Here is a 27919-nt window from a genome sequence, read left to right as displayed (position 1 = left end):
GACGAGGGGGGCCGAGCAAGGGGAGAAGGGAGGAGGAGGGCCAGAAGGAGGGATGGAGATGGAGATGACGGGGTACATGAGTGATGGGGACATCCTGGGCAAGAACGTACGGACGGATGAGATCACTAGCGGGTACGATAACTAGCTTCACCAAGTTAATGGGTGAAGCTCCTTCTGCCATCTTTGGCTGACACTGCTTTCACACTGCCTACTAACTCCCTTTTAACCACTTAAAACCCTATATACTTAATTGACCGGGGTCCCCCAGGGGTCTATCCCTGGCCCCCTCATTTTCTCCCTCTACACAAAATCTCTGTTTACTGAATGCATTGGAGTCTATGGGCGTTTGTAACTATTTCCAGTTTACATGAACCACGTGACCGACGCTGTTTCTGTCCCCTCAGTGGCGGAACTCTCTAATATAAGGCTCTGGTCTGATTGTCTAACTGCGATTTGTTTTAACACTTAAACAAATGTGTGTACTGTATGCTGACCTGAAAAGGGACCCAATTTAATGTCACAAGCAAACTCAAACAAATGCTTTAGACATGTGCAGTATTCATACGAACCAAGCTGATCTGATTATTCTTTGTGAACAGCAAGCAAGACATCCACTTGCTGGCTTCCATTAAGTCTTCTGTATAGCTCTGTAATTGCATGGAAAAAAAGCTCCACAATACAGGCATATATTGCAGTATCTTGAACACATTCAATCAATGGACACATTCCTGAATGAGTAAAAAATAACCCGGTATCCATTATACTTCACATTTGTAAGCTCCTGACCTTCCTCTGTTCAGTAGTGATGAATGTTAGCCTGCCTCCAGCGAAATGGGAGCGGTGTGAGAATTCATTTCACACACACACACACACACACACACACACACACACACACACACACACACACACACACACACACACACACACACACACACACACACACACACACACACAATAGGACCCACGCACAGCCCCACACGTACGCATGCTCACATACACACCCATACGTTTAAGTTTTCCCCAAACCACTTTATGAGCTGTGGAGGCTGTATAGGAGGCAAAAGTGTGTCTTTGATTAAGTGCATGTTGTTGGAGTCAAGCTCTGGCAAGTTGGGAGGGGAAGGTGATTAAATGAATAACGAGACTAATTAGCTTAACACTAATGATCCTCGTGTCCTATCAGTCATATCTGATTGCAACCTGGAAACCACACACACATTGGCACACGCACATCATGCACATGCACAACACGCCCACGTGTATTTGTAGGCAAATCTTCCATTTAAAAACCGTCACGGCTGGTTCACCATGCTGTTGATATTTTACAGGTATCTTTCTTTTACTGGTTTAATATGACAAATCAGATTTTTTTTGTAAACAAAAATAATGATAAACAAAATTAATTAATCAAATGCTTTATTTTTTTCTTATTTTTTTTCAAAACGAGCTAAATGCATGTGTACCCCTTCACCCCTTTAACCACTTAACCCACTTGACAGTGGTCCCTCAGGGGTCTACTGTATACTAGGTCGACTTTGTGACCCTGCAGATCTACTATTTTCATAGAATGTTTTCGCCGAATGTTCGCCTATTTTCACCGAATGTTCGCCTATTTTCGCCGAATGCTTGCCCTATCATTACATGCCCAGAATATGGATGCTATAGGGTTCATGTGGTTAAAAAATTTCCCCTCTAACAGGTATCTTACAGACGGCGGCCTTCATCTGTATGCGCGGAATGTGGGCCGAGCCTCGGACCTGCCCCCTTCTCGAGAAGTGTCTCAGAGAGGAGGAGGCAAAGACGTACAGGGCGATATCGACAGGTAAGGAGGGAACCTTTAAATCATTCTTTACTTCAAGCTTGTATCGCTGTTGGAGCAAGCCTTGTATGTGTTTTGCTGACAAATTGTTGACAAATTGGGGGAAAATAAAGTAATTTCAACTGTGTTGTCGCTTCAACACACTTTATTGTTTCCATTTCCGTTATTTTTGTCAACATTGCACGGTACTTTGTTGCACAAATCCTTGGCACTGAAACGTAAATCAGGCTTAACGCCTACTGGAGATGTCACCGTTGGTAAACAAATCACAGTTTGCAACTAAAGTTACAGTTGAGACAGAATCTTCCCAATTACTTTTCTCACCGGGGATGGGTGAGATGGGTACATGAGAGCACATCACAGAATGCACTACTCTGCCACAAATTTGCTTGTCATCTGTGTCACCTTTTACAAGATGCGGCGAGTCATTGAGTGCGCAATGCTTGCAGATCACAATTTTCAGCAAGTGAGAACAAAAATGTTATCGCAGAAATAATTGAAAGGCAGAAAGGGAAAGTACAATGAGAGTGTGAATGGAAACACCCTTGAGCAGAGGTGAGGCACATTAAGGCTCTCCTCATGCGGGGGACAACCATGGCTAAATGTGGAACAAGCCAGTCTCTATTGATTTAAACGTGTCAAGCTGTGGTTGTGATGACAGGCCATCAGAGTGGCTGAGAGGACAGTTGACATGGCGAGATTTCCCAGCATGGCGATGTTCAGCTCTGAAGAGCTTTTAATGAGTGCTGAAAGTTTTGTACAGTGGGATTCTTGAGAAGTGTCCAGATTTATGTCACTCAACGGGTGACTTTTATAATGTCACAGTAATAGAGCATTAAAGCCATATTTAGACTATTAAAGCCATTGAAACCCTCAGAATTTACTAAGAAATATCATGTAAGGCCAATGCTGGCGATGTTTTCCTTTCCACTGATTCTTTCTGGGTATATCGCTTTTCTGCAGGGTTTCGATTTGTATCCCTATATACTTATTTGTACGACAAATAGCTAAAATATCCTATAAAGCTCATAATGAGCTTGTAGATCTGCTATTTTCGCTATTTATAATTTAAAATTTTGACAAATTGTTGGCAAATTGTGAAAATGTATCCAAAATGGGGACACCATAGCCTGGTAAACCCTCCCTCCGGAAATCTCAATTCCATTTCATTTCAGGAGTGAGTCTGGCCTGATCCGCCTGTCTGCAATATTGGCTGTGCTGGAGTTGGGCGGGAGTAATACCGTTGACTGACAACCCCTTCAGCCAATGATAATTTTTCCCCTTCAGCCAATCAGCAGTTCACCAGTCTTAATGTGACGCGACGGGACTTTTGAGACAGCCATACCCAAAATGGGTTGCCTTTTTCGGGTACAATGGTGTCACTGCCCGCCCCTACCGGTTCTCTAATTTTTTTTTTTTAAATAGGCTTTGTCATGATTAATTGACCACATATATGAAGTTAAACAACTAAATTCTATCCAAACGATATCTTATAAGTAAATTCCGTGCCTCAAAATAGAAGTTAGAGAGCTTTTTGAAGTAAAAAAATAGCGGAGAATTGGCCGCACAAGAAAAAGATGGCTGCCGTTCGTGTTTTGGGCTCACTCGAACTCGCCACCTGATTGGCCAACGTAAGCTGTCAATCACAGAACAATGAGCGACGACGCTGATAGGCGCGGCCGTTTGGCATACACAGCCAATATTGCAGAGAGGCGGTTCATGCCAGACTCACTCCAGGAATCAAATAGAAATGAGATTTCCGGAGGGAGGGTTTACCAGGCTAGGGACACCAGGGTTAATGTCTTAAATTGTGGTATTATCAAACATATCAGACTACATTTCCCCAAAGGAAATGCATGTATTTTAATCAGTCTGACCAGGAGGATACAACATATCCCCACTGACCATAAAAATGAATGACCAGAGGGGGATATTAAAAGCAGAGGCATGGATTTCCACCCCAGCAAATCCAACCTTACTTGTGGTACGTGACCAGAATCAGCCTTGTCAGTCATTCAGCCACTCGGCAGGGAATGAACTCATGTGTGTGTTCGACGTTCGCACAAGTGTCAAAACACAGCAGACCTGACCAGAATTCAGAATATGTTATCAGCCTGGCCGTGTCACATAAGCTCTGACCTGCCAGTCAAATCTGTCCGTTTTGACGCTGAGTCACACATGTGGACAGTTTTCCGAATCATAAAACGTCCTGTGCGCTCTCTTGTATCCCGTTCTTGATGTGTTTGTTCACTTTGAATATTCTGCTGACATCCATTCCTCACCTGGCCCTGTATGAATCAGTAAACCGCAGCTTGGCTCAGACTGTGTGTGTTAGCAGTGTTTTCCACAGGGGTGATGAGAAAATGTCAAAGTTTGATTCCCTTTAACCACATACAACCTGGTGTTCCTATTTTTGGACTTCATTATAGCTGAACATATTCAAATCAAAACACATCTAATATTTCTAAAATTATGAAAATAGCCAAACTACAAACTTGTAGATAGCTTATAGGCTTAAGTAGTTATGGTTCTTGCAGTTGAGCGATCAGGTTTGAGTTCTGGAAGGCTTGAATCCTTTCTCTATTCCCAAAGGAAGCTCAAAGCAAACGCACACATGCCATGCACGCATACAGGTGCACACGTCTCTAACGCTGCCCCCCCCTGCTCCTGTTTGACAGGAGTTTGATTGTCGGAAGCAGAGCTGTCACCTCTCCCTGACATGTGACAAAGCCCAGGGGGGGAAACTAATTTTGGAAAGCTTTCGCTCGCTGGGCTTCACACTCGAGCTTGGCTTTAGCCTTCAAATGCGCAGAATCTGTTCTCCCCGATTGGTTCCCATGCAGCACTTAACCACTTAAAGCTGCACTCGGTAACAGTTTTTCCCCCCCAATCCTAACAGCACAGGTGTTGTTAGCGTACATGAGATGTCATAGGTTTTTCCTCCAATGCCGATTTCCAGCGGTTCGTACCGCAGGCCCTTGTGCCAAATTGAATCAAATGCTTTTTTTGACGTCGGCAAAACAGGAGAATACTTTACTTTTGTTTTTGTTTATTTAGTTGTCAATTATGGTGTTACGGGTGAAAATATGGTCTGTTCTATGAGAGTTTGGTAGGAAGCCAATTTGTGATTTGCTCAGAAAGTTTTTTTTCTGTGAGGAATTGTAGAATTCTGTGATTTATTATCATGCAGAGGATTTTTCCAACGCTCATGCCTTATCAGGGTTTAGAGTAGCTTTAAGCCATATTAAGCCCTACATTTCGATAATAGCTGATTTACAAGCAAGAGTTTTTGAAAAGATGTGCCTATAATATGCCCAAAATAGGGATGCCTAGGTTGAAAGTGTTTAATCGCAGAACAATCGTCTTCTCTAAAGAATCCCTCTGTCTCAAAGAGGAATAAGATGAAGATAAGTCCTTGTTTTTGAACTTTGCTGACTTTGCTGAACTTGGACCCAGACTGATCCACACCCGGACTGCTGCAACAACTACTTCTTAAGGTTTGAAGTCTTTGTGCATTGCTGGAGAATTACTGTACCCTGCAGGGGATGGTGCTTGTGTGTCTGTGACTTTTACAGCTGAGGTGGATGGTAGGATCCTGCACCTGACTGCTTATCAGGGGCGCAGCGCACACGTTGTGCCTAGTTTGTGGGGCGTTGATTTCAAGTCGACCACTGGCAAAATGAAGTGCCTTCAAATGCTCTTCCTGACTTGTGAATGATAGAAGATCAAACCATTGCAGTGTGATTTGTTGTGTAGTTATCCTGCAGGCCTAGAAAGAACTATTTTTCTAACATTTTTGCTACTTAATTTGAATCTCTGCTACCAATTAAGAGCACAATAATTTGGCAAGTGCACACAAATGGGGCAGAACTTCTTAATTTCTCACACACAGCCTCTAAAAATAAACACACAAACGCTCACTCATGGTTCCGTATCCAGACTGGCAGTGCAAGAGACAGTTCCTAGGGGGCAGAGAGGCGGGAATCAGGGCTGTGTACATAAAGAGTCCCTGTGGGGCTCATTACATTTCACGGTTATCTCCCACCATAACTGCTCCCCTGGCATCCAACCAAGGCAGCTTCATCCAAAAACCAACCAACTCCCGGGGAAATTCATCTAAACCGCTCATCAGATGGAGACATCTGAGCCAGCATGTGAGAAGAGACCATCTGGTGTGGTGTTTATTTAGTGTATATCCTTGCAGTCTATCTACTATGAGATATGCTGTGGTTAATGTATGTCAAGTTGAGTTTAATTATATATATTTTTTAAAATTACAGAACAGGTCTGTTATGACGCACAGTGAGACCATTCCTAACTTGCACAGTGAGACCATTCCTAACTTGCTTTGCTTTATTGAGGAAATTGGCATCTATGTGATTGGCTTTATTTTTGGTAGCTTTTATTATTTTAATAAATTAGATTTTTTTTTATTACACCAAGGATTCCCAGCCCATACAGAAGACACTGCACTTCATTCAGCATACACTGTTTTAAGTGTACACAATACCATGTCTTGTTCTCCAAGCTTTTTCCAGAAATCTAACCAAAAGAAAAACCTGTTCCTGGCAGTTCACAAGACTCAGTTTAAGACTCAGTTTGATACAACCTCCCAGGCCCAGCATGTAAGTGTGGATTGTGGGGGATTCGTCAGGCATTAAACATCGATATGTTTACGAGGAATGCACTACAAACCACGATGTTAATGAATCAGACCAAAGTACCGATTATAGCTTACAGTATATTGATATCATTTACTGAAGGTATTTCAGATATAGGTTAGTATTATGGAAATTGACATGGGTCTCTTGGCAACACATGCCTCTATCATTTTGGCATGCAGACAATAGAATCATAAAACAAAAAAAACATGAGATTGCAGTTAATAAGATGGTGATGCTGTCAATCACACCCCTTGTACATTTGACTATTGCAGCGCGGTCATGCACAGCCCTCCTCATTTGTGTGTCTGTGAACCCCTGAAAAACACGCCACATTTCTCACAAACAAGTTGACATGCTGGACAAAGGCTGCACTCATTCAAGGGGAAATAGCATGAATCGACCCTTCAAGCTCAACAAATGAGCTCATCTCAAGTCTGTCAGATACACTGTGTGTAACTCTGCAGTATACAAATGTAACCAAATACGGGTCCATTTGTATACAGATGGATAAATTACAGTAGTAGTGTGTAGTCTCTCATTCAGAGGCAAAATGGAGATTCTCTTCCACCATATAATAGTGTACCTTTTTATTTCCAGCATGCAACAGACCAAATCCAATTTACGACTGAATAGAGCTGTGACTTAAGTGATTCTGGGGGGGGTCTTGTTTGATGTTGAAATTTTGTCTATCACTCAATGAGAAATTGGCCTTCCACCTTAAGCTGCTGCAAAACAAAAGTCTGGCTATCTCTCATGTCTCTCATACCCACATTAAAACAAAGGAGATTTCTGCCTGGACTAAAAGCCTGTCTCTAAAAATACTCTCCTGCCATGCAACATAGATGAGTGCATGCTCGTGGCACTACTGTGAGGGGAAGCCATCGAGGCGTCTTTGAGGAGAATGTTTTGACACCGACAGCGCCCGTTCCCAGCAAAGGCATGAATAAGTAAAAAGGTCCCCACTTTTAGCATCCTGGTGTCTCAACGTCTCCTTTTCTGTCTCTCTCCCTCCCCTTTCTCCATCTCTCTGCTCCTTTCTCTTCTCCCTCCTCATTCTGTCTTCTTCCGTCTCTCTCTCACTCCCTCTCTTCATGGTGTTTGAGGGTGTAATGGCAGCTGGCTCTGCATTTTCTTTAGTTTTTCTTGTTTGAAAAGCGAGCTTCAAGGGCACTGGAGGCACCGCGTGTGCTTGCGAGAGGCAGTGCCGCTGGTGGTGTTGGTACTGTGGGAAAACAATGAGATCATGTTTGTGAACTTGCTGATCCTCGCTGTCACTTCTTTGAGAGGCAGGAGTGACTGCCGCACGTCTCCATGCCTGTTGGTGCTGCTGGAGGCAGTGAGGAGATTTGGAGCAGACGGCTTCTGGAGGCATTGACAAAGCCTATTGTTAACGTACCATTCGTATGTTTTGCATAAAGCGTTGAACCGTTAGCAGAGATGATAAACACATAGGCTCATCTCTGTTAACGGCATCTCTTAAAAGCGATGTCTCTCCTCGTAGAATCTAGAGTTAGGTCCTAGTCATATTTTTGGGGCTTTCCAGGTACTTTGTAAGGTGTTTTTGCAGTTGCTTGCTTTTCTTAAACTTCCATCCTCAGACCTACTTACTTAATGAAGGTCTCCCTGCTTTGCAACCCAAATTTAGCAAACAGTGCTGGTAATTGGATGCAGCTTCATTGTAGATGCATACATTCTGCACTGTGTGTGTGTGTGTGTGTGTGTGTGTGTGTGTGTGTGTGTGTGTGTGTGTGTGTGTGTGTGTGTGTGTGTGTGTGTGTGTGTGTGTGTGTGTGTGTGTGTGTGTGTGTGTGTGTGTGTGTGTGAGTGAGTGCATTAAGGTGAATGTGTGCCCTCCCGAGATGTATTTCTTGTCTTAAAAACACAAAAATATTACCCCACTTGCATAATGATTACCCATATATATGTGTTTACTCCAGCTCACATGAAAACTTTACTTTGATACTATACTTTCCAAATATGTCTTATTCATTGAATGAATGAATGAATTTATTTGATTATTAAAAATAGCACATACTGAATCTACATACATAAAGAATCAGAGAGGATGAAAATCAACATACTGTATGAACAGCAGATGGTGGGGTAGTTATGTCAAGATGCTCATGCTTTCTTGGTCATAATTTGTTTTTTAAATGTCATTTAAGTTTATTGGCATCAGTCCAAGTGCATTTCTTATACTAGATTCTATTATCTGCATTCATCACTAATCTGAATAATTTTCCAAAGTTCCTCTAAGGGAAGGGAAGTTCCTCAGCAACTTCATGCCCTCACTAATTGCTTGCTGAATTATTTAGCAGTCATTGATTAACAACAGGAGACATCTTGCCCTACTTCATGAACGGATGCAAGGCTTTGATTATTTTGTGTATGGCAGACCCTCTCTTCCTTTAACCACTTAAACCACTTTTACTTTACTCGAGTATGTAACATTTTTGATAACTTTTTCAGACATTTGTGAGCTCAGTCTGTATCATTATTATTTTTTTGTATGCCTTTATTGATAGAATAGTAGGTTAACAGGAAATGAGGAGAGAGATGGGGAGTAACATGGGAGCAAAGGCCGTCGGGATCGTGATTCGAACATCGAGCATCATGGGTGCAGAGCCACACCCTCAAATTTACATAATTGGAATAATTGGTTTGTAGGAGAGTGTCGTGACTTGTCTGTCTGTGGTGTACAGCCTGGTCATCTATTACTTTAGAGACACCCACATACACACACACACTGACACACACACACACGCACGCACGCACACACACACACACACACGCACACGCACACGCACACGCACACGCGCACACACACACACACAGAGATGCCTCGTGCCGTGGTAGTGATCCATCCACCTGGAGCTGTCGGGTGAGACCCAGGAGTCTGTGAGGGGTCAGACATGCCTGTCTACCCCTCCAACTCATGACTTCCCCATATGCTCCAAGGTCACACCAATGCACAGACACCATTCTGATCCTTGCGGGATACAGCTATATACTTCGAGGAAGTGTGCACGGCACACTATTATATAGGCATTATATAGCCATTCTTCTTTGCGTGTATGTACAGGTATATATGATATACCTCTAGAGCCATATCAGTCATCTAGTGGGAGCTGAAAAGATATACAGTACAAGCAGTAGTATTTCACATGTTGAGATAATACAGCATGTAAAGTATTGCCACAGATAATACATCCGCGGTCAGATGTTTATGTTCTTCTCTATAGTATGTCAGATTTATGGATATCATATGGTGACACAAAGCTGAGATAGTAGGTTAATAATGTGTTCATCCTCACTCCTGGTGTATAATGTACAGTATAGTTTAGGGGTCATAACGAAATATGTGTTTCTGGGGAAATGCCTTGAAGAATTTACACAAAGCAGCGCTCAGAGTCACTGAATTTGAGCCAGCATTTGGTCTTCTATCTAAAATTATTCCATCTGGTACTCTTATCAGCTTGTTTGCACAGCAGTGACGATAAGGGCTGACTACATTAGAACACTAGAATACAGGTAGTCTGGCGTAGGCAGGCGATCAGAGATGTCCGCCTGCTGATACGTCTGATAATATCTAAATTCAATGAATGTGCTAAACTGGGTGGGAACAATTTGGAAATGTAAAAAGGAACAGCTTCACAGAACCAATGCGAAGACTTCACCTTGGTCCTTCATGTGGTATGGTATCAGATTCAAATCAGTGGGCATGGTTCTGTTAGCGCTGGTTTTCTCCAGCATCCAAGCCCATTTGATGAATTTAGATTTCCCCAGATGATTCAGTCGGTGGAGATCTTTGATCGTCTAGAGCACCTTGGGCACCGGTGCCACCATTGGCATAGCATGTTTAAATTGGAGTCAATTCATTGCACACAGTTCTGACTCGGAGAACAATGGCAAAGAAAGCTCAAATAGATGTGCAGGCATTCCAGCCCTGGTGGATAAATATGGTTTTGTTCATGCTCATGGTTTGAAAATGTTGTTTGCCGAACATCCAGTGTTAATTGACGTTGTTGTGTGTTAGGCTATGGACAATCAACATCGGTTGGAAATATTTTCTTTTGATGTGGTGTCATTAATGTTCTACAAAATATAAATATGGCACTTCTTGTCAAAAAGGTTGCTGACCCTTGGCATAGTGCATCTCTCCATTAGCAGCAGCAAATCGTTCCAGTATATCTAAATAACATTTGCACTTCTGATTAAAAACTTTTAATTGATTACGTTTGTTTACTGTACCATATTAAAGATCACACATTAGTGTATAGGAAACAAAGCTGCAGTAATTTGCCAAATTATGAATGCTGCTGTTGTACTGCCTCTGAGGGTGTGCTGGAGGGAACTACTCATAAAGACCCAATTACTATATGCACTGTTTATGTTGGTGTTGAGAACTATTGCAAGTATTTCTTTGATACCCGGCGGACATCTTGTGCTGACAAAGCAATGCAGTCTTTGTACAGCAGTCCCACAGAGCCATAATAGAATTGCTGTGTATAAACAATCTGTTATAGATTGTTAGATCCATTCATGTTGTATTTTATACAATTAAAGTAATATTGCATTATGTTATATGCATCCTAACCAAAAAGAGAATCGTGTTTGAAAATGTTTTTAATAACAAAGCCACAAATCAAATAGCAAGGTTCTCACTGGTATTCACTGCCGGTGTGGCATCATTCTCCTATTGTTTATATTCACAAATTAATGTTTATTGTGTCCTTCATTATTGGAATACTGTGTGAATTATGCTGTGGAGGATAATCCCTTTAACCATCCATGGCTTCATATTGCTCTGCATCTCCTTTATACAGTATGAGATCATTATCTTGAAAAACCTGGAACACAATTCCATCTGTTAGGTGACTCTGCCCAGATGAGTGTTTGGAGATAACGATCGATGAAGGTCCCGTCATTGATAATTTAATAAACTCCCACCAAGCCCAGCTCTGTTGTGGATTATCAGCATGTAATCCTATTATATGAGGAGCGCTATGGTGTAATTAGCACAGTAAAAGTTTTATGAAAGGCCACAATCCCTGTTACAGTTGTATAGTTACTTTCTTTTTTATTTTATCAATTAACTAATACTCAGACCTTCATTGCAGAATAGAAGAATATCGCCGCTGTTGGGCAGAAACCTTGTATCTCCATATTTCATATTCTTTGGCATAAATTGATTTGAAATTTGATCCACTGGAATATAGATTCCTTTTTCCATTTCCTGAAAAGTAAGGATTTTGTACATACAAGGTTGCCACCCGACGGCGACAATATATAATCCATGTGTTTTGATGCATAGAATACCGGAAACCCACTCACAAACCTCCTTTTTAGAGTACATGTGTATTGACAACTGTTATAAATGTTTGAAGTCAGGGGCCCAGACCACATGAGATGTTAGTTGATTGAATAATTCATTCATTTTAGGTGCTCAGTATTATTCACTTAGCCCTCCACCACACACACACGCGCGCGCGCGCACACACACACACACACACACACACACACACACACACACACACACACACACACACACACACACACACACACACACACACACACACACACACACACACTCACACTCACACTCACACTCACACTCACACTCACACTCACACACACACTCACACACACACACACACACACGAACAAGCAGCTGTAATGCCCTAATCCGAGAAGAACGAAGGATTCAGTTGCTTCCTGTCCTGTGTCAGGACAGTGGTTGGTGCCAGATATGATGGACTATTAACTGGACTCTCTCGAGGGATCCGTTGGCCCGCTGTGGCAGCGGCAGCTGGCATACCAGCAGTAGCAGCGGTAGCCAGCTGCTCCCGCTGCGCCAGGCTCGCACCCAGAGCGTTGTGGTGCGGATTGGGGAAACCTTAGCCACGTATGGCTTTGCCAACACTGGAAGCAGAGGGAAACACTTGTCCTGGATGGTGGTTTGTTGTTTTCAGACTGTGGCACCTGGTAGAGATGATCCAGACACCAGACAAGGAGGAGGGCAACAGTTGGGTTGTGACTGTGAGCCGTCATGCAGACTGCTTGTACATGCACTGTGAGCAAACACACATATTTCATCATGCCCCCCATCATGCAGCGCGGCACGAAGAGAGATTGTATATCTGCTATTTTTGAATAGCCAACGCAAAAATCTAAAATGACAGATGCTTTCCCAGTTTTAATGGGTTGCTTGAATTTGCACTGGGCTGAATTGGATTTCACTGTCAGTAACAACTCTCCTCACTTCCATTCATCAATATGTCCTGCGTTTCCTCCATTTATTCGCCTCAAAATGGTGTATGTATTTGTTGATCTGCCTTAACTGTTTAACCGGTCAGTGTTCAGTCAGTGTGGCTATACCCCCCCCCCCCCCCATTTTTACTTCTGCTGGCTGCAAAGAGGAGCTTCATGAATTATGTCTCAAGATGAATCTATAAGGACAGAGTTGCCTCCACCACCTCACGTATTATGCATGAGATCATTTCCAGTCAAAGGCGTTTTGGCAAAGGCAAGGCGCAGTCTGTTGTCCGGCTGAGCGGGACCTCTTGCTTTTGGATTGATTCTGCACTGTCATCCCCTCGCAATTAACCCTCGGTAACCTGCTGCTGACGGCATGTCTGATTGTCTCTGCAGGGGCTGACGGGCCCAACCAGAGCACAGGGGTGGGGTGGGGTGCAAGTGGAACAGTGAGATAGAGCTTTCCCTCCCTCTCTTGCTCTCTCTCTCTCTCTCTCTCTCTCTCTCTCTCTCTCTCTCTCTCTCTCTCTCTCTCTCTCTCTCTCTCTCTCTCTCGTTGCCTATTTCTCTCCGGGCATGCCGTCGTGTCACATCTAGTTTCTCTAGCGGCCAGGTGGGCTTTTACTCTTGTTACAGTAGTCACAGTAGGCAGTCAGGGAAACGGCCATCGAGACCAAAACCACTGTATTCTACTGTCCTGTGATACGAGGACAGGCAGCATCCACCACCAAAGGAGGTGAGTATAGGACCTGGCAGGTTCCAAAGCTAATGACAATACACACATCTGTTTGCTGCTCTTGTTTTTTTTGTTGTTGTTGTTGGTTGTGGTGGCGGTGGCATGTGTGTTCTGAGATCAGTTACGATGCACTATGTTTACAACATTTTAAAGCTTAGCTCTTTGAGGACTCGTCACAGTAAAAAATACTGAGTGTTAATTGAACACTGAGAGTGTAAAAATAATCTCTTACAGGTCCATTCTTTGTCAGAGTCATGTATAGTGTGAGTAGTCATGTGAAGGAGGAGGATAAGTGAGGTCACTTTCGAGGGTGGTGTGGTGTTTTCTAATGGGAAATTGACCGATCGATAGGGCTCAAAGGCATTAACAAGGATTAGGGGTATAGGGCATACAGTATGAGGATGACATCTTGCCTTACATTTCTTGTGAGTGCGTTTATGTGTACAAGTTTGTGTATGTTTTTTTTTAAAGACAGGCAGCATAAAAGAGATACTTAATTACTTGCTTTTGAGTTACAGTAAGAATGTTTGACAGATAATTGCCATGGTTAATCTTAAGAGCATTGATGATTTAGCTTTGCTGTTGACTCCTCCAGAATTGTTTTTCTGTGATTATAAAGCCATGAAGAAGCCACATTAGAGTGCTTAACCACTTAAACGCTATATTATTAGTTCACCGTATTACTATTATTATCACACCAAATCTCTTTGCCAAAAATAGCCGATCTGCAAGCACACTGTTGCGATAATGTGAGCTTGTAGATTGGCTATTTTTGTGGAATGTTTTCCCCACAATAGAGACGGTAGTGTTCATGTGGTTAAAGTGAGGCTTCCACCCTTTTAATGTCTTATTCATATGATCTTGGATAAGTTGAGATTTGTGCACAAAAACTGTCTTATCCCAAAAGTAGGATTTAATAAACTGACTCTTTCAGGAGCTATTCCTTGAACAAAGAATTTAAGTGTAGTATTATGGACACTATGACAGTAGCCTTACCCAAGGAGACGTTTGTTTGATTGATATGAGTTCATGCTCTGATTCTATGCTAATAGAAGTGCTATAAAGTACAGCTAGTAAAACGTATTCGCTCCAACATTCTGAGTTCATAGAGTCAGCCTCCCTTCTGCTCCAAATCAAGCAGCCACAAATCTTATTATGTCTCGAGTCTAGCTTTCACAAATACCTGCTTTAATGTATTTAACTGCCTGTAATCAAAACAGGAGCATAAGCGAGTAATGTCACGATTAGTTTAATTGTTTATTTAAGTTTTTGTTTAATTGCATTGGTCTTCAAACATTACATTTGTTCAATATCAGTTAAATCCTCAGTTTCAGAGACAAATCCAACATGACTAAAAATGTAGTCCGTTTTAAATACTACTACTACTACTACTACTACTACTACTACTAATAATAATATAAACTTACGTATGCCACTTTTCATTCATGTAGCAGTGCTTCCTGTACAGCATTGTTCACAGTTTGTTTTTAAACGACCAGGTTTTAAATCATGCTTACTGTAAGTATTTTGACACACGTCAAATATGTGCAGTGCTCTTTTAATTGGTAAATAATAGTCTGCATTTATACAGTAAAGCACCTTTATGCAAAACACGTTACAATGTGTGTTATAGTATCTCACCCATTCACACACAAATTCACAAACCGACGGCGGTGGAACCTGGAAGGAACCACAACAGTAGAAGTTACAGTTTCAGTGTCTTGGACACTTCAACACAAAACTAGGAAGGGACATGGATCGAACCGGGAACCTTCCGGTTCCTAATGAGCCCTTTGCCCTTGTTATATAATCTGTCCTGTCCGTGAGGAAGAACTTCATTCTCTGATCCACGGAAGTCTCACATTCATGGCCCTACAATTCTCCCTCTAAATAGATATCGACCTCTTCATCAAGACTGATCTTTATCTCTATATTGTGTATTCAGCATCATCCGTTGGCATGGCTGCCAGATAGCAATTTCTAGGGCTCTCGTTGAGGAACAAGTCTTGATGCATTGAATATTACATGAGACAACGTTTGCACGGTTGAGTGGATCCATAGCGTTGCATTCTATCGCATGGGAGTAGCTAGTATGCATTGATGAACAGTGCATTGGTTTTCCAATAGACTCAGCGATAAAGAAAAGAATCGTTGAGAGTGAACACACCTTCCCATTCTCATGTTTTACTGTTAAATCTAGGTAATTGTCTTTTATGAGGTAATCCATTTGACTGTGATGAGCAGATCAAGCAGTGATGTTGTGCAAGCACACACATTATTTACTAATCATTAAATGTTATGTTATTCCTTCAGGGGATGGATTCACAAAGGACATGTTCTTTCTCAGTGATGCCCTGCTTCACATTTATACAACAAGACATGCTTGATTACTGTGAGTTGCTGCCTAGTCAACTAATCATTCTTCTATTGTTGTTCCTTGCTTAAGGGTACTTTGATAGTAGCTGTTGCAACGGGAGAATGTTCATCCTTTACTTTCCTGAGGAATTCAAATCAGCAGGCAGCCTTCTCACCACAAGCCCACTATGCTAACTTTTAGCATAATACTCAAAAAGAAATTCTCCAAAAATAGCAGATCCACAAGCTCACAATACGTCATGATTCACAGCATGTTGTGAACTTGTAGATTGTCCATGCATTTTCTCTATTTTTGTGCGACACTTATAAATGGGGCTTAGGTGTTTTCTTTCCTCGATTATTTGATTAATTGAAAAAAATCATCAATTGAATAATCTCTAAGAAGATAATCGCTAGTTGCATCCCTAATACCTTCTTTCATTAGACCTCCTGTGGCATTGCATCACAAGGTTCCAACTTACCTCTGCTATAGTCAGACCAATACTGTACAGTGAAGAAGCATTGTTGTGTTTGTTTAGCAAGCAGTCACCACAAGGGAAATATAGTGTCTTTTCCAGATGCAATCTTACAGTTTACAGGGGATTTTGAGCATAAATCCATAGTGTGACATGTGGTTTGCTATCTGCCCTATGTACTGAAACACAGGAGAGAAAGTAATATCCTCTACACCTTGGTCTTTGCAGGCTTCATGCTGCTCTGCACATGGATGCTCATTGTTTATTTAAGAAGTTATGACATAAAACAGCATCTCGCCCTCGCTCTCCGCTGTGTTCAGGGTTATCGAGTTGGTCTGTGCCACTTATCGTGACGACACGGCCCTTCAGGGATGATGACGCGTGTCTTACGGCACGTGGGTCTGAGTTGGGGGTTAGGGCTCGATCGGCAGCCACCATTCTGTCAGAACCTTCAGGGGTGATTCAGTCCGAGTGTCTAGGGAGATGAAATATAATGAAATATTCAGCCCAGTACGGTTAGGCACTCTCTCAGGACAGCGCTCCTACCCGGTCCATGGAGAAAGGGTAGGCTTGATGCAGTTTTCCTTTGACTCAGACCTATGGCTGGCTATAGAGCAGTGGTTTTCAAACTTTTTGTCCCCACCAAAGGTCATGTCAAAATCTAAAGGCATATCTGTATTCATTGCAAAATTACCCGTCCTACGAGCTCACTTCATGTCACGATGTGACACGTGAGCTTGTAGATCTGCTATTTTTGAAAATGTTAAAATAAATAAATTAAATTATACAATAATAAATATTGATATATGCAGTAATGTAATACAATATTATATTATTATTTTCACATACTGTATTAATATAGACATGTATATTCTATTCTATTCTATTCTATTCTATAAAATGGGGACTCCAGCTTGAAAGTGTTTATAATATATAATATATTATACAATAATAATGTGTGATTGTCACAAAATCCCAAGGCACACCTGGACTTGTCTCACGGCACACCAGTTGCCTCGGCACACCATTTGCTCTAGTCTAGAGTGTTTCTGAACACAATGAGACCACACTATACCTCTTAATTGGTCTTTGAATGATGCCATAGAATGTAATTGGTGTAATATGGGGTAAAGCATCAATGTCCACACAATTATAAGAGACTTTAGTGGTACCGTCCTCCAAAATGCCAATAGGTTCATGAAAATTAAGTCTGAGGACTTAATTTTAAGACTGCACTTTCTTTTAGATAATGGCCTGTCCTTTAATTAACATGATTGTCATTGAGGAATTTCACTTTGGGAAGCAAATGGCAAAGCTAAAGGGGATGTTTAATTTGTGATTACAGTTCCAAAAGCCATGTAACACTAATTTGTGGTATTCATTAACACATTCCATGCCAGAGTTTAATCTCATAATGTACTCACCAGTGCCAGCGTTTTATTGTTGTTTTTTTGTTTTTATCATGTCGCCACAGACCTCGCTAAATAAGTTAAAAGTGCGCGTTCATTTGGTTCTAAACACACAGCGGATCCGTGAGAAACGTCCAGCGAAAACAGTTTCCAAATGCGAGCCGCCATCTTGAAGCTACAGCCGATACACGCTAAACAGTGATCAGCGAGGAGAAAAACAACAAACCGAGAAAATCGAGTTTTAAACAGGATCCCAGACAGGAAGCGGATACGATCGAAAAAACCGGAACCCGAATAATTCCGTTTCCGACCGAAAACCGGAAATGGATCAAAAAAAATCGGAAAGTGCACCTTGGGCGATTAACATGGGAATCGGCGGTTCGCGTAGATCTACGCGACTGGCACGCTGCGGCTTTAAATAGGTTCGCGTAGATCTACGCGATTGGCATTCAATGTGTTAAGCAAGAAATTGTTTTACCCACATTTGAAGCTAATTAAAGGGTTTTTCCCCCTGAGAAGGAAGATGTCACTATATCTGAGAGCCCACCCTAGGAGGGATGAGACTGTCTCAAGCCTGGGGAAACAGAGAGAAATTATTCAGGTGTTTTGATAAGAATTGGAAGGCAATGAGCTCATTTTAAAAGCCATCCGTTTCAGTTTTACAATTAGTTTGACTGGCACATTAGTGGCAACACGGATTTGGTTGTGTGACACACAGTCAGCAAATTGGCATATCGTTGATGTTATCAAGTTCAATTCGGCTCAGATTGGAAGACATTGAGAGGGAAGGTGGTACGACCATCTGTGTCTTAAGTAAACTCTGAATTTCATAAAATATCCACCTTTCTGACTAAAACTGACTCAGCGCAGCATTCCTCTTTGAAGCAGAGGCATAAAGTTCTTTCTCACACATGCACCCACACCCACACCCACCCGCACGCACGCCCGCACGCCCGCACGCACGCACGCACGCACGCACGCACGCACGCACGCACGCACGCACGCACGCACGCACGCACGCACGCACGCACGCACGCACGCACGCACGCACGCACGCACGCACGCACGCACGCACGCACGCACGCACGCACGCACGCACGCACGCACGCACACACACACACACACACACACACACACACACACACACACACACACACACACACACACACACACACACACACAGATAGGTAAACTGACTGAATGGCAGAAGACAGACAGAGAGACAGACAGACAGACAGATGGAGACAGACAGGCTGAGTGAGTAAACTAATGAGACTAATGAGATATGAGTTTGCCCTGTTTGTCTGCTGGCAAATGCCCTCCATCGCTTCCCACAAACAATCTGTAAAAGTACATCCAAGTCACCAGGGACAAGCTCATTTTATTGGTGAGCATCAAATGTAGTTCCGTCTGCCGCTGCGGTTCTGCCGGGGGGTCTCTGAGGGAGGAGGCTGCGAGGACAAGGCAGCTCCCTTGCTGGTATTTAATCATCGGTGAGCAGCGTCGAGTGGGAGAGTACTTTATCTTACTTTAATCACTTTACCACTTGAACCCCAGCATCCATATTCTGGGGGGGGACATTAGCAAAAATAATCGACAAGCTCACAATGCGTTGTGTTGCGACGCGTTGTGACCTTGTAGATTGCCTATTTTTGAGAGATTTGGTGTGGAAAATAGCGGTCCAAGGACCGCCAAGACAGACAAAAAACGTCTAGATTCTTTTCAGTGGTTAAACACTAGTTGACTGGGGTCCCCAAGGTCTCTGTATTTGGTCTGCTCTTTATTCCCCCCCTACACCAAATCTCTTGCCTCTTATGACCCGCACAGAATAGGGACACATACTGTAGGTTCAAGTGATTAAAACAGGTTGTCAAGGTGTATTGGCAGGCAGCATTTGTCACTGCTGAAAGTTCAAGACTCCGCCCGATGCCAGCTCCCCCCGAATGACACAAATAGACAGCCAGTCTGACAATCCTCCATTTGCTGTTGCATTCTGGTGGTGATGTAAAAACTAAAAAAAAATCATCAGCTGCCACACGTTCTCCTGGATACTAAAGCATCTAACAACTCCCACCTAGACCAAGTCTCAGGATCTGCCACAGCAGGGTTAAGTGCAGATGAGAGGAAATTATTAAAGGAAGCTAGCTCAGTATGTTTCAAATCCATTGATTTCTGACAGGCTTTCTTTGCGAATGCCTGTTGTGTTCAGAAACCCTTTGACTTTTGTTTGATATTCAAGCTACAAAGCCAAGGAAAAGGGTTCATGGTGGGCTTTCACGTACTGTAGGAACTGCTTGGAAGACAGGAGGTATGGGGGTTGTGGGGTTTGAAAGGGAGGGGGGTGGAGGTGCAGCGGGTTATCCCGGTATGGGTGGTGGGGGGAGTATTTTGGTGGCTTTCTTTCTAGTTATTATTGCATATTAAAAAGACATGAAACCTAATTAGGCAGCAATCCATTCCACTTAGCAGCATAAAAGCATAACATGAAAAAAGGAAAATATGTACTAATATAAAATAAATATAATAAATAGCCAGTCATCATAATAGTCAACTCAAATCAGACAACAGTAATTTGCATTTAGCAGCAGTTTTATATTGCACTTGGGGACATGGTTATGGGTTCAGCAGCTCTGGGACCAAAACTTCTCTGTGTGTTTGTCTGTGTGTGTTCTGAGCCTGCCTGAGGGTAGGGTGGTGACTGGGGTGTGAGGTTTGGCCTCTCATAATGTTGGTGACATGTTTATGAAGACGACTCAAGTGGATGTCTCCCCGGTTTGAAAGTGGGCAGCCTATCATCCACTGGGCTATTTTGACTATGTACTGCACGTCTTTTCCTGGCTGCCTCGGTGCAACTAAATACCAAACTGCACAGCGGTACTACAGGATGCTCTCAATAGCAGTTGATCATCAGGTTTTATGGGAGTCGGTTATGCCTCAGCGTCCTCAGAGAGAAGAGGTGCTGCTGAACAGGTGGGAGGTGTTCAGGCTCCAGGTGAGGTCCTCAGATATGTGGACTTCCAACATGAAACTAGCAACCCGCTCAACCTACCTCTTCCCTGTTGATACATAGTCCAATGTGTGGTGTGTCAATTACTTCCATTAAAAAGGTTATTTCAAATATCCTGATCCCAAATCCGTTATTACTGACTTATCCACACTGTATTTCATTCTGTGCCAGCTCTATGTAGGTAATAAATAAAATCCTACCAAGGCAACAGCAGATCAGCAATAAGGAAGTCATTTCTTTTCACTCCCTCCATATAACCCATCACTGAGGCTTCCTTCCAGTAATGGCTTGGGCCCCCCCCAAGCCATTACTGGAAGGAAGCCTCAGTGATGGGTGGGATAAAAAATGTAATGGCAAACTGAGAGATTGGATATGGCAAAATAAGAAATTGCCTATCTAGGTCAATAGGAAAAAGACTATGTATTGGCTATTGCTATTCCCGGTTTCAACCATTCTTGTGGAACTGAAATTGTCCAACAGCACAGAAAAAAACCTAAAAACAAAACATACCAAATTAAAGAGAGACTAATATGTATTTGATAGTTCATTTTCTTTGTTTGAATTGGTTGTGCATAAAATATCATAAAATATAGACTGTTTGTTGCTTTCAACAATGTTTCTGTCCAGCAAACAAAGTATGTGGTATTACATTGCAGCTCATATGGTCAAACTTTAGCCATTAAGATTGATGGCTGCTTGCCCTACAGTATGTATTTCATAATAGCAGAATCAATTTATCCTGCATCACTAGACAACTGGGCTGCAAGGATTCTACCCTGCAGTGTTTTTATTTTATATCATTCATAAGTGTCAGATGAAACCAGACTTGCACATTATTGCAGTATTGGTTGCATTATACCTGTACTTTATCATCTCTGTCAAAATGGTTAGTCTTCCATTTCTCTCTGACACATACAAGTAATTTTTCATAACAACAGTAACTTAATGAATGAATAAACCACTTAACCACACCTATGCTTTGTTGTATGGAATAACAGAAATAGACAATCTACAAGCTCAACGTTGTTTGAGCTTGTAGATCTGCTATTTTTGCTAAATGTTCATCCATTATGACATATCCCGAATAGGGATGCTAGGGTTCGTTTGGTTAATGAATGAATGAATAGGATTTCAGAAAATGAATAATGCCATTGTCTTCTTTGGTGGACGCACGCACAACCGGTCTGTCCTCACTGCCTCAGCCTAACCACACACCTCTCCCATCCTCCATTGTGAGCTTTTTGAAAATGGCTCATTATTTTCTCATGTTCAGCCTGTCTTTGAGTTTCATCTTTGTCTTGGATGGATTCTAGATGGCAGGCTTAATTGATGTCCCCATGTAGTGAAAAAGTGTAATTAACTTCCATCGTTTTTTTTTCTGTCCTCTTGTATGAATGTGGGCTCAACCAAAGGGGCGGGTTCAAAGTCGTCTACGTGCTGAAAGATTGATAAATGCAACAGTTGGATGTCCATGTAAGGCTCATTTAATATAATTATGATGTTGATCACAAAAGGTTTTGTTGTATGACTGAACCCCCCTCTCCCTGTCTCTGCTGCTGTGCTCTGGCTGAGACTTGTGCGTGCACACACACACACACACACACACACACACACACACACACACACACACACACACACACACACACACACACACACACACACACACTCACACACACACACACACACACACACACACACACACACACTCTCACACACACACTCTGTACACACCCATAGCCACAATGTATGCACACATGAGAGTTTGTGTGTTGGCATGGAAACCAAATCTGTGTGTTTGTGTGTGTCCGAGATAGAGGGAAGACAATGACATAGAGGGAAGAGGAAGCAGTTGCTAATTCATTATTATTGAAGGTGATTTATTAGGTGCGATGAGAGAAAATGGGATTTCTAATAACTGCAACACATTGCCGGAATTTTCCCTCAGCCTAATTCCACGATAATTAAAATGTGTGTGTATGGGAATGATCACTGTTTGATCATTTGGTCCATATGGTCTCCATTTAGGGCTCTTTGAATCCGTCAACATTCTCAAAACGTCTAAATAATGACTATGCTAATGACAATTCATTTATTCCTCCACACAGTCTGATTTAATGAGAAGCTTAATACGCATGATTAATGAGCTGGGCCCTTTTTGGTGGAAGGACTCAAATGCCCACAAGTCAATGGGACACAAATGAGGATTGAGAATGGAGCACAGGCATTCGACTGGACTAATTAGGTGATTATAATTGATCTAAAAGCCAGGCGAGGATGTAGATTGAGCATTGAGTCTTCTGGACATGTACCTGTTAATGAAGACTGAGCACCAGGGAGATAGTTAATATCTGCAGGCTAAACCAGGGTCTGTGTGGAGGAGGACATGGACCACATGGGGCGCCAGTGGGGCCATTTGGAAGGGAGAGGGGGGGAAATAATTTGATATATATTTAATTAAAAATGTCAATGTATTTATTTTTTCTGAAAATAGTCATAGAGCATACATCTGCAAAGATGATTTGTCTTTTGAAAAGAATAATGTGAGCAGAGGTCATTCAACTTTCTATCAACTATTTGGAATTAAAGTGACCATACACCAACAAAAAAAGATACTATTCTCATTGCAAAACAGTAACATTAGATAAAGAAATGTCTTGTTCTCCGACAGTTAACCTAATTTTCTTTCTCCCTTTGTCCTTTATCCACCTTTCTTCTTCTTTGTGTCCACTCATCCCTCTCCTCACCCCATCTCCTCTGTACTCCACCTCTTCCTTCCTTCCTTCCTCGTGTATGCCCCTCTGTCTCTTCTGTAGCTGGGATGACAGTAGCTCGGTGAGCAGCGGTCTGAGTGACACCCTGGATAACATCAGCACCGATGATCTGAACACACCCACATACTCCTCTGTCAGTTCCTCATCACGCAAGAGCAAGGGAGCACAGGTAAACGCACTAGCTTGCTATACCGCTAAATGCCCCCCATGATCACCGTGCTAAAGATCAGCATTTAAAGTCATCTTCGTTGAGATACTTGATATGAGAGAGTCTTAGTCAAAGGAGAAAATACATTTTTACCCAACCACAGTTTATCAATGTTATTCTGCAACTCGGTTGTGGCATGTATGTTTACTTGACCACTTGAACCCTAGTGTACTGTCTAGTGACCCTAGCGAAAGATATGATGTAGAGCGAAAACAGGATTGTCCATAGCATAGACAGACTCCAGTCAACTAAGCATAGGGTTTTTAAGTGGTTAAGATTGTTAGGATACAGCCAGATTGGAGTGTTTGTGAACAAAAAAGCATGAGCTACTTTAGCCTGAAAGCAAGGACAGTCGGTCTTTGGATACTGTGTACTGTAGTGAAGGCCACTCCTTTGCAACCTGATAAAAATAGCAACACATCCACGGCCCCTTATGTAATACTCAACAGACAACAGGCGCTGGTGTTGTTAGAAAGCCTTGCCATCTGTCAAGGTGGGATAGTGAGACTAACTCTGTGTATGTATTCATGTATGTGTGGGTGTCATTTGTTTCACCGTCTATGTGCGAACCAAAAGTTCCACAAGGATGGTAAATCCAGAAATAAAGATTTTTCTGGTATCCACGAGGAAAAGGGTCAATTTTGCAGAGTTAGGGTTCAAGGTTCAGATTAGGTATAGTTAGTCTTAGGGTTAAGGATAGGAATTTTGAGGATAGCGTGGTTAAAATTAGGGACAGGTTGGGCCAGCAGTTTGTTTAAAAGCAGGTCCCTATAACAGTATAGCAAGACAAATGTGTGTGTGCCACGCATATTTGTGTGCATGTAGTGTAGAATTTCTTAAAGATTAAAGCATATTAATCACATGACCCCTGACATCCCTGTTTGTTGGTGAAAATCTTTTCAAATAAGATTATATATTTTTTATAAATATGTCAAAATCTTTAAAACATTGCTGGTAATACAATCTTGCAATTTGTTGGTTATTTTCAAATATCAAATAGCCTAAGTCAAAAAAAATTACTAAAGTGCTCAACAAAACCATTAGCTGTAATATCATATTATCATAATTCTTTCTGTGCCCCCAACCCCCACCTCCCACCCCCAGTCCCAGAAAGGCAGCAAGTCCAAGCATGCACAGCAGGAGGTGAGCAGCAGCTGGGCGGGAGCCGAAGACCTGAAGAAGGTGGATGAGGAGTTGGACATAAGCATGGACCCCAGTGGCAGCCCCTCCCGTTGGAAGTCTTCCTCCACATCCTCTTCCTCTCAGCCCCAGGGCCAATATGAGGACCCCAGCCAGAAAACACCAGCACTGGCTCAGATGTCCCAGACAGGCTCCTGGAGGAGGGGTATGACAGCCCAGGTGGGCATCACTCCGCCCAGGACCAAGGGCAGCTCTGCCTCCCACAAAACACCTGGTAGGTGGCGTTGATGTTAGACAAGCTGCAAAACTTACATAGTGAAATCCGGTGTTCATTTGTGTAAAGTGTAAAATGTACCCATTTAGGTCCATTTTTAAACTCTCGGAGTACACTGTTGTCCGTTAATTTTGTGTTAAATTAACAGACACTGATGTGTACACGATAGAATCTTATTTATTGATGATTTAATTATATCCAATGGAATTAATTCTCGGATCTTTTGGCCACAAATGGGATCTGTGCCTCTGTCCTTGAATACCGTGTGTGTTTCACGTTCCTGTTGATGTGAGACTTTGCAGTTACTCTTTAAGTTTTTGCCCACTCTGCAAGTTTCATATGTTTGTCGAGGATAAGTATCGTTTTCCAATTCAGCTGAGCTGTGAGAAAAATTTGGTCTCCTGGCTCTGGCCCAGAGTTTACTTTAATTTGGCACTTCCTAGTCTGAGACACTGCAGTTGATGTGAGCGAGTGCATTGTGCAGGGCATGCAGTTTGTACCCTGTGTGCTAATGAGCCTTCCCAATCCGACAGGTAAAACAGACGATGCCAAGGCTTCCGAGAAGGGCAAGGCTCCATCCAAGAGCTCAGCGAGCATCCAACGCTCACCCTCTGATGCCGGGAAGAGCAGTGGCGACGAGGGCAAGAAGCCCCCCTCGGGCATAGCACGCCCACCCACAGCTACAGGCTCGTTTGGTTACAAGAAAATCCCCACGGGAACGCTCATCACCTCCAGTGGCGCAACCCTGGCCAGTGGCTCTGCCACCCTGGGCAAGGTGCCCAAGTCCTCAGCTGCCCTGGGGAAAGGCAGCGGCATTGCCGGGGTCCGCAAAACCAGCCTGGATGGCTCGCAGCCGCAGGATGACGGCGTCCTGCTTGGCTGCGGGGGGTCCAAAGTGCCCCTGCAGTACCGCTCCCTGCCCAGGCCGGCTAAGTCCTCCAGCGGGGTGGTCGTGGGTCGCAGCGGGCACCGCTCGAGCTCCAGCAGCATCGACTCGAATGTTAGTGGCAAGTCAGCCGTAGGCGGGGCCACGGCTCCCCCCACCGGGGCCAAGCGCAGGGAGTCCGGGAAGGTGAGCTCGGACCGCTCGAGCCCCATCACCATCAACCAGACGGACAAGGAGAAGGTGGCGGTGTCAGATCAGGACCCAGCCACGGGGCTGTCTACCTCCCCCAAGTCCAGCCCTACGTCCAGCTCAGCCAGCCAGTCTGGCCTCAGGCAACCCGGCTCCAAATATCCCGACATCGCTTCACCCACCTTCCGCAGGTCAGACACACAAAACACAGCAGATTCTTCTCCATTCTCTCTTTGTTCCTCATACAGTGTCATTTGATGTGAATCGAGCATTTCATTACATGTTTTTCTTACCCCCCTGAACAGTTAAGCCTGATTTATATACTTATTTGCACATGGGTGACACGCACCAGAAATAGCAGATCTGCTATTTTCAGTGTTAGGTATAACTCAGGCTTAAGTTATTGTCTCCACAATGTATCACGCCACAAACATATAAAAGATAAATATACTGTAGTGCAGAATCTACATGAATGGAGAAGTTTGAGCTGAATTCTAAAGGCTTCAAATGAAGTGGAACTGATGTTTTTGAAACCCATATTTCAGGTTTTTATAGATCGGGCGTAGTCTTTGGTTTTAAAACATGTTCATTTCAGTCCATGTTTGAGGCCACTTAGAAGTGTTGGTTGTCAATCTCCATTTTGTTTTATTGAGACAGATTTTTTCACAGACTCTTCTAACAGATAGAGAAGCGTATCAAGTCAGCCTTAGGGGTAAAGCATCATCTTGGTTTGAAAGATATTCTATCATCTCTATCATTTTTAGATATGCTTGGATACACAAGCCGAATGTTAGACACTTAATAAATCATAGTTCGGCTCCGGCATAGGAACATTGATCCGAGTTCACTGCCAGCGGCTGCCATTCCGAGAGATTGTAACCCGGTGCACAGAATGCGCCACTGAATATGAAACAGGATGTTTACCCCGAGGATGGAGGTCTTAAGCTTTGTCATCCAGGTCTGGTGCTTCCTATACTTAAGCAGACTTGATTGGAACAGACAGAGGAGAAGAGTTCTTCTGCACACCAAACCGCCATGCTCATTAGAAGCACTCTGTCCCATATGGAGGGCGGCAGCCTTTCACAAGCATGTGTTTTAGCTCTGCAAAGAGTGCTACCTGTAAATTCTGTGTGTCAGTAGGACAGGCGAAGACAGACGTAAGAGGCAGGCTGTATTAACATAACAGGGCCAATAAAGGACGGATGGACAGACAGTCAGACAGACAGACAAGACAAGACATGTTATTTAAAGTCATAGATGACATGAGATGGTTGAAGCTGCTGTGCAAATGTGACCATTATGCGGATCACTGACCGTTCGCAGCTGAAAGTGGAGGCTTGCTGCTGGGGTTAGATAGATTGGAAGCTTTGTGTCTCACATGAGACCAGTTTTATGTATACATACAGTATTGCATATGCTGTCAGTCGTGGGATTTTGCTGAAATATTTACTGTCAGTGGTTATTATGAGGAGGAGGCGGTGACTCAGCAGCCTGCTTTTTACGCCGTTGATACCTCTTGCCTATTCAATGCAATATCACTGTAATATTGCAGCATATTCTCTATATTTCATTGGGATAAATATAATATACCTCAGCACACATTCTCAGATTAAGTCGACCTCGAAGTGAATTGAAAATGTTGCATAAATCTCTATCCAGTTGTCTTCATATAAATGGTAAAATGATTCATATAGTATGGACGAATCTTGCAGATGCTCACCGAGTGTCTT

The 27919-nt window shown here is 42.9% G+C and overlaps 1 protein-coding gene across 1 annotated transcript in view; it reads left to right on the top strand.

The window, feature by feature from the left end:
• The window catches only part of nav3 (neuron navigator 3), a 188078-nt gene that overhangs the window by 127070 nt on the left and 33089 nt on the right, over positions 1–27919 (top strand). The window contains exons 11-15 of the mRNA XM_080421087.1: positions 1–132; positions 1700–1822; positions 23535–23661; positions 24805–25114; positions 25648–26380. The exon at positions 1–132 is cut by the window's left edge and continues 282 nt beyond it. Of these exons, the coding sequence (XP_080277213.1) occupies positions 1–132; positions 1700–1822; positions 23535–23661; positions 24805–25114; positions 25648–26380 (1425 nt within the window). The remainder of the gene's footprint in view (positions 133–1699; positions 1823–23534; positions 23662–24804; positions 25115–25647; positions 26381–27919) is intronic.

Source organism: Gymnoscopelus braueri (genome assembly GCF_963280865.1).
Source record: "Gymnoscopelus braueri genome assembly, chromosome: 23".
Lineage (NCBI taxonomy): Eukaryota > Metazoa > Chordata > Actinopteri > Myctophiformes > Myctophidae > Gymnoscopelus > Gymnoscopelus braueri.
The sequence above is the reverse complement of the archived record's forward strand: the minus strand, read 5'-3'. Positions and strand labels throughout refer to the sequence as shown.